This window comes from Sceloporus occidentalis, unplaced genomic scaffold, assembly GCF_023333645.1.
Source record: "Sceloporus occidentalis isolate IW3139 unplaced genomic scaffold, rSceOcc1.0.p SCAF_30, whole genome shotgun sequence".
NCBI lineage: Eukaryota > Metazoa > Chordata > Lepidosauria > Squamata > Phrynosomatidae > Sceloporus > Sceloporus occidentalis.
In genome coordinates this window covers 9854810-9870241 of record NW_028317010.1, presented here as the reverse complement: position 1 = coordinate 9870241, position 15432 = coordinate 9854810, and the positions used below count along the sequence as shown (strand labels likewise).

Genomic DNA, 15432 nt, shown 5'->3' with positions numbered 1-15432 from the left:
AATCCTATTATTTTCTCTTTAAAATCCCATAGTAAATATAATGGGTATGTTCTACTTGTTATCCACGTACCTTTAATTATTTTTCCCTCTGAAATGCAACTCTTTGCATTCAAATTGTCATCTGTTTTATGTCCAATTCTAATCACTCACCTGTTTCCCTTACCTCTATCCAGTACTTTTTTTCAGTATTTCCCTGTTAATAATCTATTATCAAACCTCTCTGATCAATGTTTGTTCAAGAACATTTCAACAACTGGAACTAAACTAAGTGGGTTATTTATGTTCATAGCAACGTTAACATATTTTCTAATTTTGACAATATTTTGTTATGATCCTAAACCAAATACAGTTTTATTAACCTGTTTATGTCTGTCTCTAGATTCTGCATTATATAAAATGGCAAAGAAGACTCTAAGCAGACTGGAAGTGACGCTGATCGTACTACTTGTGTTAACCATGTGTATAGTTGGCGGACTCATAGCAGTCGTATTTATTGTGCAGGATAATGGGAATTCTAGTGGCAAGTTCTACCTTTTCTCTTATTCAATTTTCATTAACGATAATTAGTATTTTCATGCGACAATATCTGCTTAACTAGTCTAAAAACTAGAACAGTGAAACTTTTGCAATGAATGGCAAGATGAAAAGTATTAAACATGTTTTTTTAATCACTCTTGTTAATTATTAGTAAATATAAGTCGTCGGTCATGACCAGGGATCACCAACAGGATGCTGTCCAGTGTAAAATGCATGTTACTCTCATTATTCACATTATTTCCTGACAGCCCTGAAATCCGACTTACATTATGTAGGTCAAATCCTGCTTAACTGGCTCTTTATTATGCATAGTTAAGTGTAGGAATCTCACTGCATTAGTTATACATCATGCAGAATCAATATGCCCTTCTCATAGAAGAACCTCTTGGGAGTCGGTCAATGCCGCCCATACATACATATACACACGCATAATAAAACAAAAATGTTTTTTGAAAATTCTTTTTTTTCTTCTTTTAGTTGCAACAACTCCTGAGCCTACAAACAGCACCCATAAGACTTCTCAGACGACGTCCACTCCCATCAAAACGGCATCGACAACAACCACCACCAAAACAACAACACCTGATCCATACCATGATGCCTATCTTGTTGGTGTTGGAAGGGCAGACTGTACTGGTCTGCTAGCAGATGTTCCATTGGTAACTTACACTAGTGAAGAATGGATGCTTGTCCTTACAGAGACAATCTCAAATAAAATACAAAAAATGCATACACAACGATGTTACGGGAAAGTGCTGCTATTTTTTATTCCAATTGATTAAACTCCACACACCATTTTATCCATGAGGAGGAGTTTGCTGAGCCAGCGGTGTGTGTGTGGCACCAGCCCATGATCAGAAGGCCTCTGGAAGAACTGTGTAAAGGATTGAGGGCTAAAGCATGGTGGCCCTGGTCATACCCTAAGACCCCATAAAGGGATGCAACCAGTCCCTTACTAAATATGACCATGAAACATTCCACCATATGTATTTGTGGGGCCTCCGCACAAATAGAGTAGAGTCCTCCCAGTAGAGTCTGGTGCTCTTTGTTCTTCATATACTTGTCAGTAATTCATGAGAAGGTACATTAGAACATTTAAGGGTAACAATTTAAGCATAAAGTTACACAAGGATGGTGAATTAAGATATATATATATTTATTGTACTTCTTATCTACCTTATTTACACGAGAACCACACTAATAGTGTTACGGAGGGATCCTTTTGATGTTTGGCATCATACGGTGAGTTTGTGTAATATGAATCCCCATGGAAATGGATTTCTGATTGGCTGATCATCTCCCCAATCTGAAATCCCCATTTTGAATTCTCCTCATCCAGATGCTGTAATATTTCTACGACGTGTTAAAAACTGATTTTGCTGTTCCAGAATTAATGATATTTTACATATTTCTTGTTAGATGGGATATGCAAGCAGCGATCAGCTGGCAGGAGGGATTCATACTCGACAATACAGCCGAGCTTTCATTGTAGCAGAACCTGATAATTCCAAACGAGTGGTGTTTGTAAGCGCTGACATAGGGATGGTTTCACAGCGAGTTAGGCTGGAGGTATGTATTGTGAATAGAATTAGCTTGTTTATTGATAACGTGACATAATGATTATCATTTATACCATATTCATTGAGATTAAGACTTGTATTTCTGCAGGGATCCCCTTGAATTGAAATGAATCTATGTACAGGGTATATAAACTGACCAACAAATTTAATAGGGCAGCAGGAAGAATGATCCAAGTTTTTTACCTAATGGTTTGTCTCAGTCTACAGTGCTGTGGGAATCGTTGGCGCTATATAAATAAAAGATAGTAATAATAATAATGTTACTTGAAAGATTGGATTTTTGTGTTTTGTCAGGTAATGAATAAACTGAAGAGCAAATATGGAGGTCTCTACAGACAAGACAATGTTATACTAAGCGGCACCCACACACACGCTGGGCCTGCCGGTTATTTCCAATACACAATCTTCATGTTGTCGAGCAAAGGGTTTCTCAGACCTGCCACCGATGCTATTGTCAATGGGATTGTTACGGTACGTAAAATAACGGACTATTCAAATACAAATTCTATATTTACATTATTATAGTAGAAGAATGTACTTCCATAGTGCGCTTATATACACCGTTGATTGTATTAAGTTAATCAAATAATCCAGGGCAAGACTATTAATTATCATAGGAATACATCTCAGCAAACAACATGAGTTTAATGGAGTAAAGTAAACCATAGTTCATTGAGTTATTATCTACAGATTTGTACGCCATTTTGCAGCCCTGACAAGGGGTTGAGCCCCAGGCTAAGGGGACAAGGACTTAGATGATCGCAACAGTGAGGAGGCTCAGGTGTAGGCAGGTAAAGTTGGGCACTTAGTGTATAGGCGAAGCTGGCCAGTAGCGGGTCCCGGGGACATGCCAACATCTATAGATATAATGGCCTTGATTCAGTGATCTGTCTAAAAAAAATAGACTTGATGAAACAGATCCCACAATGGTAGTGGCAGGTTATCCATTAAGCACACTAGACACATGCCTAGGGGCCTCTGAGCTTTTGTTGGCCCCAGAGTTCTAATGGATAATCTGCAGATATACCACCACTGGCTTGAGAGCAGTAGCTGCATTGACTACTGTAGCTGGGTGCTCATTGGGGTTACATTAGGGCAGTGGCGACTAGCACATGGCCTATGGCAGCAGTTTCAGGGGGATCAGCCCCGCATTACTGGGTGCCTGGCTCTGACATTATCTGTAAAGCACCTTACACCGCATGGGCGCAGGAGAGAAGCCACAAGGTTGGTATTTGTGTGTGAGAGGGACTATGTGTATTTGTTTATGCATGTACGTATATACTGTATGTGTATACAGAGTCACCAGCAAGCAATTCAAATGCCCAGTAAACCCCCCAAAAAATATCTTAATTGCTCAAACCCACATACAGATTTAGTGAGCCATTTAGTGATCCTATCTCACAAGCCCAGTACAATGTGCTCTAATTTCACTTTATTCGGATCAAAGCAAACTTCTGTGTATCCAATGAGATCAAAGTAATTGCCAAATTGCATTCAATTATGTTAAACTAGCTGTAAAAATGTGATAAGATCTTCCTTAATTTAGTCTTGCTATAACCAAAATATGCTGAGATCCTTGAAAATACAAGCTCTTATTTTGTTAAAGCAATAATTACACAAATATTTTAAATTACAGCTTAATGTATAATTGTACTAATCGGCGAGGTTTATGTAGTACAGTGCTAGCCTGCATTTAATCATTCTAACTAAGATGAGATGAACCAGCACTGAAAGAGTGCCAATTTAACTATATCTTGCTCATATTTTGAAATGTAATTTTATTATTATATAGTTAAATTGGCTTTGCTTGTAAACGTGTTTTTGTAGACCAGGACTGAGTGCTGCTGTGCTCTCCGGGATAAGAAATGTACATTAGACGTTTCCAAGTACAAAATAACAAAAATGAGTATAGGATGGAAGTCTTCCAGGAAGTCTATATATATGCGAAGATATTCCAGCTAACTTTATTCCATTTTCTGTATGCGTTCTCAGAGCATTGACAGAGCACACGAAACAATGAAACGAGGCAGGATCTTTCTGAATAAAGGAACGGTGGACGACAGTCATATAAATAGAAGTCCAACTTCATATCTCCTCAATCCAGAGTCTGAGCGGAACAAGTGAGGATATTAGAATGAAAGTTTCATCAGCAACTGCTTCATTTTCCCATCATTTTAGTGCATGAGGCGGCATGCGAGCAGATCTTTGATGTTAATGCCAAACTATAATGTGGAGCGATTCAAGGAACATATGTATGTTTGTTAAATAAGACTAAGAGAGTTCACAACATCATCCTTTATTGTTTGGTAGCTGTATTTTGCAACAGTTTGTGAGATGATACAATGCAAGAGCAGTTTACTTTATTTAAGTATCAGACCATCAGACAGTTTTGCAGATATGAAGATCAGCCCAGAGCCACCAATAAGTGTTGGTTGATCTCTTATACAGGTACCCATCTAACACAGACAAAGACATGACCATCCTGAAGATGACAGATATGAATAACCAGGAAATTGGAATGTTCAGGTAAGCAGATCTTCTGTGTGTCCAACGCCCAAAGCTTTGCAGTTCACAGAATGCATATGAAACACATCTCACCAACAATGGTAATGGCGGGGAGGCAGAAATGGCTTAAATCAGATATAAAATCTGATAAAAATTCAAAATAGAATTGGGAAGGAAATTAAATTGTCTAGTTTTGGAATATATGCTGATTTAAATTCTTGACTCTAATACGGTATTTAAGAAGGCAAACAAGGAGACTGCCTAAGAAAAGAAGAAAATATAGACTGATAAAAAGTCAGAAGAAGGAAACAAAGGAAACCTAAGGCTCCCCAACAATACACCTTTTTGTTTCTTCTCCTAATAGTATGTTTCATGTCTTCTTTTTAATGTTAAAGTATTTTTTTGGATTATTTGAAAAGCGATTTCTCGTTTTCTCAATCACAGCTGGTTTGCGGTTCATGCGGTTAGCATGGACAACAAGAACCACCTGGTGAGCAGCGACAACATGGGTTATGCTTCATATCTTTTTGAACAAGAAAAGAATAAAGGCTTTTTACCTGGCGAGGTGGGCATCTTAAATGACTTATTTTATGAAAATAATATTAAAATAATAAACAATATTTTTGTATACAGTACAAATGATATATTTACATAAACATTCTATCATATAAAAGGTTAGACAAAATGATGTAATGCAATCCTTTGTTAAAATTCATTAAAACAAAAGCTGAAAGTGAGTATAAAAAGAAATGGATTTTATCATAGTGTTACAAAATAATTTGGAACTCTGGAGCAGCATGGGTATGAAGAAAAAAAAATTACTTGATTTTTTTTTTTAACAAAGTTTTGAGTCCGATACGATTTCCGAAAGTATCAAATTTCTTTCATTTTTAAAGTAACTGAAAATCACATTTTTTGAGATTAATTCAAAATGATAAGTTTGTTGAAGAAACGTATTCTTTGCAGTCTATGGTCTTGCTTGTAAATAGAAAGCAGCAACTGAATATTGTTTGTGGGTCCAAGGGTCTGCCTGTACTTTAGAAAGATTAATACAACACATGTTATATCTTTTTAGTGTGTTTGCCAATGTACAAAGTTCAAGTCGTGTTTCAGATCTCATGTGTAGTCATGGCCATATCTGCTCTGTACTTAGTTTTGTTCCTTAGAAAACTCAATAGTCCTCATGGAAGAAAACAAGCAAAAAAAGCCATCAGTAATGATTATTTTGATAATCTTTTTTGCAATACTTAGCTGACCTGCCAGTTTTAGAAAAACACTTTCATTAATAAGCATTGCGCAAAATGCTGTCACAATCTGGTCTTTTAACACTTTTCAGGTTGTAGGTTTTTTTTTTTAAATAGAAAATGCTTATAGGAATACAGTTTATTGAATAAATAACATCATCAACGTTCTTGGGCATTCCGCCATTTATAAAATAAGTACAAAACAGTTAATGTGATTTAAACCCATACAATATGAAGAATTAGATAGTTTGCATCCTCATATTGTTAACCAATAGGTTAATTATTTTACTGGTGTTTATGGCTCCACAATGATGATTTAATAAAGAATATAAACATTATTACACATTCTAGTTTTCTAATGTCTTTAACGTACGTGATTCGTATTGCTTCTGATGTTTCCACATTTTATCCTGATGCAGGGATCATTTGTAGCAGCCTTTGCTTCGTCAAACCTTGGGGATGTATCACCAAATACAAAAGGTCCTCATTGTATAAACACAGGGGAGTCATGTGAGAACCCTACTAGTACCTGTGAAATTGGAGGGGTAAGTGGGGCATTAGCAGTGATTCCAGTGACATTGTAGCTACACCAGCTCATGGAGTGATGGACATCCAAAAATACACCTACAAAAAATACAATACATCTAATACTCTTTTACACATCAATGGAAGGAAGCAGTGTGACCGTCTCTTTATAATTAACTTATATTGACATTGATGCAGTTTTAACCAAAATTGAAATTATTTTGTGTTGATTACATTTTGTTTTTCAAAGGCTTTGCCAGGATTTTAGTCTACTTTAGCATTTTCTTTATTCGTACGAAAGAATCTGTATATAATCTTTTTGAAATGTAATTTATCTTGAAAATGATATTTGTATAGAAATTATTTAAAATTACGTTTTTTTTTCTGTTTGTAAATCCCTTTATCAGACTACGACCTGCATGGCTACTGGGCCTGGAAAGGATGTATTTGAGAGTACAAAAATAATTGGAGAGAAAATCTACCTGAGGGCCAAGGTAGGCAAATAGACGCAAGCAATATGTCTATGTTACTTCTTACGTGTTTCTCATGCATAACTTTTCTCTTTAGAAATGACATCATTTTATGGCAAGACAGGATTATGGCTGTTTGGATTTGTTCAGTAAAATAATAAATAATAAATAATGCTGTAAGTAATAACTAACAATCTAGATACAATTAAAAAAACACCACAATGGTAGGGTATAGAGTGAGGAATATATATATATATATATATATATATATATATATATACCAAGCTGCATTCACTGAAAAGACGCCCAATACCTTCGCAGAAATATTGCATATGTAAAGGAGAAAAAGCACACTAGTGGGTGCTAGGGTATACTCAATGAATTAATAAATACAGTAAATAGATAATATATATAATAAAAATATATACATATGCAAAATATTTATATAAATGAATAAATATGGATAAATAAATGTAAGTAAAAAAAAAAGCACTGTTTTTCAAACCGTTAGCCTGTATGTGATTCTTGGAAGTGCTTGCTTCTAGTGTGCTTTGTTATCCCTTATATAATATGTTTATAAAAAAACCTATAATAAAATACATTTATAAATTGCATGTTTGCTCAGGTAATTAAAATGTATATTCATGTTCTATTTATCTACCATAACATGTTTTTGATTATTAGTATTATAAACAAACAAACAAACAAGACAACAGAAGATAGAAAATGTAAGATGCAAGCTATTGAATTACAATGTTCCAGGCCTTAGGCATTAAACTTCTTGGGTTTAATGTCTATGTCAAAATATAACTAGGTGTTTGAACGTAGTTTAAATGATATAGGTTTTACATTTCTATGACTTTACATTATAATACTAATAATCAAAAACATGTTATGGTAGATAAATAGAATATGAAAACATGTTTTAATTACGTGAGCAAACATGCTATGTATTAATTTCTTTTATTACAAGTTAGGGTTTCTTGTTTTTATTTATCAATTTCATTTTTTTTTTGTTTGCCGGTATTTTGATAAATATTCATCTTTTTCCAATAAGGCTCTTTATGATGCAGCTTTCACGGAAGTCGAAGGATCTGTGAATTCGGCCCATCAGTGGGTTGATATGAGTAATGTTACCGTGCAGCTCAATGACACTCACACTGTAAGTTACATTTATATCCCACCATTCATTGCATCCATTGCTACAAGTGGAACACATAAATTAATTGCTTTCCTTTCCCTTCTTCCTTCCTTCCTTCCTGCCTTCCTTCCTTCCTGCCTTCCTTCATTCTTCCTTCCTTCCTTTCCTATCCTTCCGTCCTTCCTTCCTTTCATCTCCGCCCTCTCCTCTCTTCTCCTTCCTTCCTTCCTGTCCTTACCTTCTTTTCTTTCCTCTCCTTTCTTCGTTCCTTTGCTCTCCTTCCTTCATTCCTTCTTTCATTTCATCTCCTACCTTCCTTTTCTTCCATTCTTTCTTTCTTTCTTTCTTTCTTTCTTTCTAGGCACACACATGCAAGCCAGCTCTTGGCTACAGCTTTGCTGCTGGAACTGTTGATGGTGTCGGAATACTCAGTTTCACACAAGGTAAGGATACCCAGATGGTTATTTATGTTTTGGAGAAATTTCAAAGATGAAAGATGACTATTAAAATGGTTTGTAAGATAAAAATGATTAGAGATCACATGTATAGCTTGGAGGGAACAACAAAGAGAGGAGGTGTGATAGAAACATTTCAATACATAAAGAGATAATAACTGAGCAGTGATAAGGGGCAAACTTACAAAATTTCACGCAATTACAAAAAAAAGGGAAGCGTCCCTTATAATAAATATATATATATATAATAAAATACATGTTATATATAATAAAATACATGTAACCAACATTGCTATACTTACAGGAACTTTAGAAGGTCATCCATTTTGGGATGGAATACGTGATCTGATTTTCGGAAAGCCATCAAACGAAACTGTAGAATGTCAGAAACCTAAACCTATCTTGCTAAATACTGGAGAGGTAAATAGGATATGTGACTGCAGTACTAATAATCTACTTAGTTTTATTTTATTTATATTTACCTACATTTATTTTTCATCATGGTACAATCACGATCCTAATAAAAAGTGTATATTTCTTCCTTATAGGTTTCCGTCCCATTACCATGGCATCCAACAATAATTGATGTTCAAATGCTAACCATTGGATCGTTGGCAGTGCTTGCTGTGCCGGGAGAGTTTACGTATGTATTAACGTATGATTTAGTATTCAATATCTGCACAGAAATGAATCGAAAAAATATTTTAAGTTATAGTTCTAACCATATAGTCAGCAAGGGAGAGGGTATATAACATCAACAGGTATCAACAGCTGTAAGGCCATCAATAAAACATTTTTCAGTTCGTTACTGAAAATTATTGTTTTTTTCAACAGAACTATGTCAGGGCGAAGACTAAGAGAAGCTGTAAAGAAAGTAAGTTTTGGGTTTAATGGTATTATATTAATGATAGAATTGCTTTGCGTCAGCTGATAAGAATGTTTATTCCCTTGAACGTGGACTATGGCATACTCATAGTCCATGTCCCAAAATGGTACATCTTTGTTAGGGTGTGTGTGTGGCTGGAGTGGGGTCGCTGAGGAGTCCACGTGGAAGCTGTGAAGGAGCTTCAGCACAGACCATCATTGATTTTTACAGCACTTAGGCTGGTCATGGGAGAGCAGAGGACACTCCCAACCTGCCCATGATCTCCACCGCCTGCAAGAGTGGGACGTTGGGGCTACTAGGCATTATAGAAGGACACTTAAGAGGTATCCTATGGCCATACAGCCAGCTGATTTGGGCTAGGCATGTATAATGGATGATGTTTCACCATTTGTACATAGTTGTAGTTGTCAGTATACGACGAACTAGGGCTGCTGATTTTATTCAATTTACCCTATAAAGAACTATACTAAGTTAATATTATGAAGACATTACATAGGAATACGGACATATGCCACTCTTTCAGAAAATATTATCGTATTATACCATATAGCAGGGGTCCAAATGACATTGATTCATGAATGTTTACTGTACGTATACTTAAGTATTTCAACAAACCAAATATACTCACTTCAGGATTCATTTTCCTAGGAGTTAGATCCACTTGGCACCAGCAACCCAGACATTGTTATCTCCGGACTGTCTAATGTATATACCCACTACATCACCACCTATGAAGAGTATCAGGTAAGCTAACAAATCCAAAATGAACCTCTATAAAAGCCGTGCCCCACCTGGGAATGTGTATTAGGCATTAGGCAAAGGCCCTTTAATCTCTACAGAACTAAGGCATTTTTACACAATAGCATTTTCAACATTTCTGCCATTATTTCCCTCTTTCTCATTTAGTATACTGACCTGTTTACATGGCTGTTGACAAACGATGCAGTTTTCTTTGTATTGATACAGGCTCAGCGATATGAAGCAGCATCTACAATTTTTGGGCCCCATACGCTGTCTGCTTATATACAGCTGTTCAGAGGTCTGGCTAAAGCCATTGCAGAGGTAAATGAACGAGCCACTCAGGTAACCAAGAAACATGTTAAACTAAAAAAGGGGGCTCTATATTGTACGTGTAACATGCTTGGATGCATGTATTCATGGAATTCATCAGTAAGTATTTTAATACAATGTACACTATATTTCATACCACACAAGTACCTTTTTACTTGTGAGTTTTTCAAATGCAGCTTCTTCTGTAAGATTGTGTTGTACAATGTCTATCAGAGGCTTATTTTAGGGAAGCAGGTGGAGCAGGGTGCTTTATCAGGGGCAGACGGCCTTTCTGGGATCAGATAGGAGATCTTCTTTTGAATGGCCCATTTGCACTATGGAGGCCTGTGCTTCGGGCAATACTTTGGTTAGTACAGACCTCCGTAGTATCTCTCCCCTCATGTTGTGTGACTTTCTGAGCTAGAGCGCTGTCTTGGTGCCCTGGGTCAGGCCTAGGACATACCCTTCATAAATAATCCATCAGTGATATACATATACAGCAACAGGGTATGTCTGTGGTTGGCTGGTATTTGGAGAGTCCTTTTATTTTCATTCATTTTACTTATTTTGCCAACATAATTAGGTCTGAATCTTTTGAGCTTCTTCCGTGGGCATTGCTTGATAGGATGTTTTATAGTGCATGGATCAAAGAGTAAATCAAATCAAAGTATATTTATTTTTAAAAAATGAAGAATTAATCCAGCATCCGACACCCCTTTGTTTCAGAACACAGTGGACAAATTACCAACTGGACCACATCCCCCATTTTTTAACGAGAGTCAACTGTTCAGCTTACTGCCTGACGTACTTCAAGATAAAGCTCCTGGAAACACAACCTTTGGAGACGTGCTGGAGGATGTGATGCCACTTTACCATCCGGTGAGCACTAATCATGTATAGAAAGGAGAACTTTTATCAACATAGGTTCTGTGATCCATTGCAGAGCCCATGGCCCAAAGAATGCTATGGATTTGTCCATTGAGGTAAAAGACTTAAAGCAACTTGAGTTTGTAACTTTAAAGTATATTGGTCTCTTTTCATATATATTCGATTGTACTTTTCTATACACTAAATTATCCCATGTAACTTTGGGTAAATATTCAGGACAAGAAATTGGTCAAATAAAGCTGCCATTCTGAAAGACAGATGTCAGCTTCCTTAAGGTCAACTAATAACCTAAATACCTCCAGTTACACTGATGGTCAAGCAAAAGGCATAAGTTATTGGTTATTTTAATGAATAAAGTAATGCTTAAATATGTGTCAGTTTCCCTACCAGTTACTTAGTTGTGTCATAGTGAATGTTAGTGTACAAAGTCATATATTTTCCTGTAATGGATATTTAAAAAAATTTCATATTCCATTAAACAAAGTATATAATGTGACATTCACAGGGAGAAATTGCCTCTGTAACATTTGTTACTGGAAACCCAAGAAATTCAGTTGCTTACATGGTAAGTACACCTAATACTTCCATCTTACCCCAAACATCTCAGACTCGGTAGAACAAGTCCAAGCTGAGACTTGGGTCCATCTGATGCCAGCTGCAGCTTTGGCTTCCATTTTTCAGACATTTCTGTTCCCTGTTCCAGTCCCCTGCACTATCCTATTGTCCCTTCCTGCTTGTTAAGACTTCTTTCGCAGTTTTTCTGCCAACTTGCCTTAAGGTTACATGATCCTGGGGTTATGTGATCAAAGCCTGGCAGTGAGGGTATGATTACGGGTGCTGATATTCTGCGCTACCAACAAAGTAGTAATCACTTTTTTGTTATCCTCGCTGGCCCTGCTTATGGCTGGCTGGTGGGGGTTAAGTTTTTACAATATCAGCCATGTCCTGGGAACGTAATGGCCCTTGACTGAGTTTATTCACTAGATACACACGCTAGAAATGCCACATTAGAGCTGGATCCTTCAAGATTTACCTTCTTTTGGCTCCCAAATCCTGTTGACGATCTTCAGGATAACATCGCTTCTCCAAAGTATTTGTATTTCATATATGTTAGTTTTTTTAAGCTGTATATCACTTCCTCATATTTCATACAACATTCACAACTTCAACAGAACTAAAAACACAAAAATGAATGTTTATAGGCTAAAACTTCAATAAATATTAATATTTTTCACAGGCAAACAAAACATACCTAGCAGTGGAAAAATATGAGAATCTAAGTGGAACATGGCAAATAGTACATAATGATGCCTCATGGGAGACCAGGTGAGCAACACACGTGTAATGACATCAGTTCATGCCCTGCTTTCTTACAGACAATCATATTATATTGTATTATAACAATGTAATATTTCATAGAAAACATGTCTACAACATTTTTGGTTATTACTTCGTTGCGCTGAACTCCAGTTACTCCTACTCCTAAGCAGTGCTGATTTTCCGTAGGTTATGATGAAAGTTTGGAGGAAATCGGTTAATATTTAGGTTCTGTTTTGTACATTAAAACTCATTAAGCTCCCCAAAAAACAAGCTTTTAATGGAATTTGCAATGTCGGAAACCAAAAAGCCACAAAACATCTAAGATAGGCTTGGATGGCTAAAAACTTAGGCTATGCAAAATTATGAAGTAATTCATTGACATTTGGGCACATTTGGATGCATTAAGCTGCATGAAGCTATTTTCACATTAATTGTTTTAGGGTGACATGCATTGGAACTAGTCATTTTAGAAATCCAGCTCTGCTTTCATCTACAATTCCCCTTAACATAAGTATTTAGTTTTTGTATTTATTCAACATCTTGACATTGAAATATTTCATGACTATTTTATTCAGATATTATTGGCATAAGGGCACCGGAAACCAGAGCAATGGGACAGTGGAATGGCATATACCTTCATCAGTTCAACCCGGAATCTACAGGATTCGACACTTTGGACATTATAAACAGCTTCTAGTACCCCGTGTCACACCTTACGAGGGCATTTCTTCTGACTTCCAAGTGGCCCTGGGTTGGGAGAAAAAATATTAGCACATTTCAATGAAGCTGCCATTATTTTTGAATGATTCAGGGGGACTGAATAGACCTTTACATAAATTCCAACTTGGTTTGTCAAACCAAAACTGAGTTTAAATGTAGGGACTGGGGATTTGTAGGTGGCTTGTGGAGTTAGTTATGTATTGATTCACGCAGATCAGGATTTATTTTGATGTGTTAAATCCTGTTGAAAAAAAAGGCAACTTCCTTCAAGGAATTGAATGTTTGCTTTTGTAAACTATCTATATGTATATATAATTTTATTTAGATTGAATTAGAAAAAGCATTGTGATAATATGTCTGATGTTATTTGTAAATTCTAATGAACAGACCTTCAATGTTGGGGGATAAAGCTTTCTCAGTAGAAGCGCCATCTGATTTTATCGAGGTGTTAAAGGATACAATGATCCAGGTTATTCAGATGAAGCTTTCTTTAGTATCCTTGATTCTACTTTGCATTTTTTCAAATAGTGTAAATGGCTTTAAAAAATGTTAGATTTAAGGATCATATTGTATTAACTAAGTTAAGAGTTGAGTTCATGTGGAGCAAAACCTCCATCACTAATTCAATTCAATACCTGAACCCACCACTTCTTCAAACACCATAACCAGTCAGTTCCCACCATAGGGTAAGAACACAGAGGAATAATCATGTAATTAAATGGATAAAATACAGTAATATAGTTAACATCGGTGGAAATGTGTTTTTATTTTATTTTGATCCACGTAACTTTATCTGCAGGCCTGGAGGCTGCCATTGTTGTCAGTCATATGATATTTGAACAACGTTCCCTGTTCAATCATCACACTGAGCTGATTCTTTATAGAAATGCTAATGAAGTCCTGCTTGTTTCAATAAAATCCTTTTCTTCATAGACTTTCATTAGTCAGGATGTCCTTGTGGGTATTAAGACCGAGCCCTTTTAGGCTTCTAACTGCATCTGCCATCTACAAAGATTTTAGCATCAATTAAATGTATTTATTAAACTCTATATCACCAACGTGGCAGCAGGTCCTCGTGGCATCCTTCTACACGAGAGTTGGGTCCTGTGTCAGCCGATAGTATCTGGCTCTGTTTTGTTCAGATTGTGTCACACTTCAGCCAGCTCACTCATCGTTAATTCTGGACGATTGCAAACACTCAAACTATTGCCATAATGATTTATGTTGCAATGGGCTTCTCTGCCGCAACTTGTTCTGTATTATCTGGGGATGATCCAGGTTATGTAATGCACTTTTTCTTAGTCTTGATACTTGACAATCATGTATGCCAAATCCCACGTTTCCAGAACATCAGAATAATATCCTGCTCTTGCTTTTTTTGTTTCTCCCATGAGCATGGTCATGTCCGGACCCTCTGAATCTCACACAAAATATTATTTGGTAAGTTATGAGAACATTTTTCTTTTGTGGCTTGAAGAATTGGAGTAAAGCTGTGTCATCTGTTATGGTTTATAAGTTATATCTCATTAATGCGATTCAGAACGCTGACCAAATACTGAGAAAAACAATGAGATCATTTGTTGTGTTCTGGTTCCATGAAATCATTATATACACCAATAAACAAACTTGCTCACAACATTCATTTCTCATAGAGCTGAAGGCTTTAAGTAAAAACTTTATGTATTTTGCTCATTTTTTGCTGTCCTGGTGTTTTTCCATCATAGTATATCTTTGCCAAGCAACATTAGAAGGGAAAGTGGTAGTCTCCGAGGAGTGAATTGATTATACTGCTATATGGTAATAATAATTACCTTTTTTTGTTTGCAATAAGCCTTTTTACTGTTTAAATGGTAGGTCTTTCTCACAACATGGACAAGGGGTTAAATCATAAGGGAAGGAGGTAATTAAGTGAGTAGTTGCCTTTAGGTAACTATTTATGTTTATTATACTATACTTCTTTACACACCATTCACATTGACAGAAATATAGATTTAAATGAAAATATGAACTATTTAGGTCAGCCAGCAATCATTTACTTGTAAATATGTACCAAAAGCAGAGTTCCCAAGAGTCTCCCGGAAACAAAGTTGTTTCTCTCGCCTCGCTGATGC

The 15432-nt window shown here is 36.2% G+C and overlaps 1 protein-coding gene across 1 annotated transcript; it reads left to right on the top strand.

Annotated features, from left to right (window-relative positions):
• The first annotated feature begins 396 nt into the window (after positions 1–396).
• LOC149299021 (putative neutral ceramidase C) lies at positions 397–13372 on the top strand. Its single transcript, XM_089486829.1, has 20 exons — positions 397–520; positions 1015–1196; positions 1957–2106; positions 2412–2588; positions 4110–4237; positions 4566–4643; positions 5067–5187; positions 6286–6411; positions 6799–6885; positions 7919–8023; positions 8364–8445; positions 8762–8877; positions 9006–9100; positions 9292–9331; positions 9992–10087; positions 10310–10405; positions 11120–11272; positions 11787–11846; positions 12519–12607; positions 13177–13372. Exons 1-20 carry the CDS (start codon positions 397–399, stop codon positions 13370–13372), a joined length of 2301 nt encoding a protein of 766 aa, XP_089342955.1.
• Positions 13373–15432: the final 2060 nt, after the last annotated feature.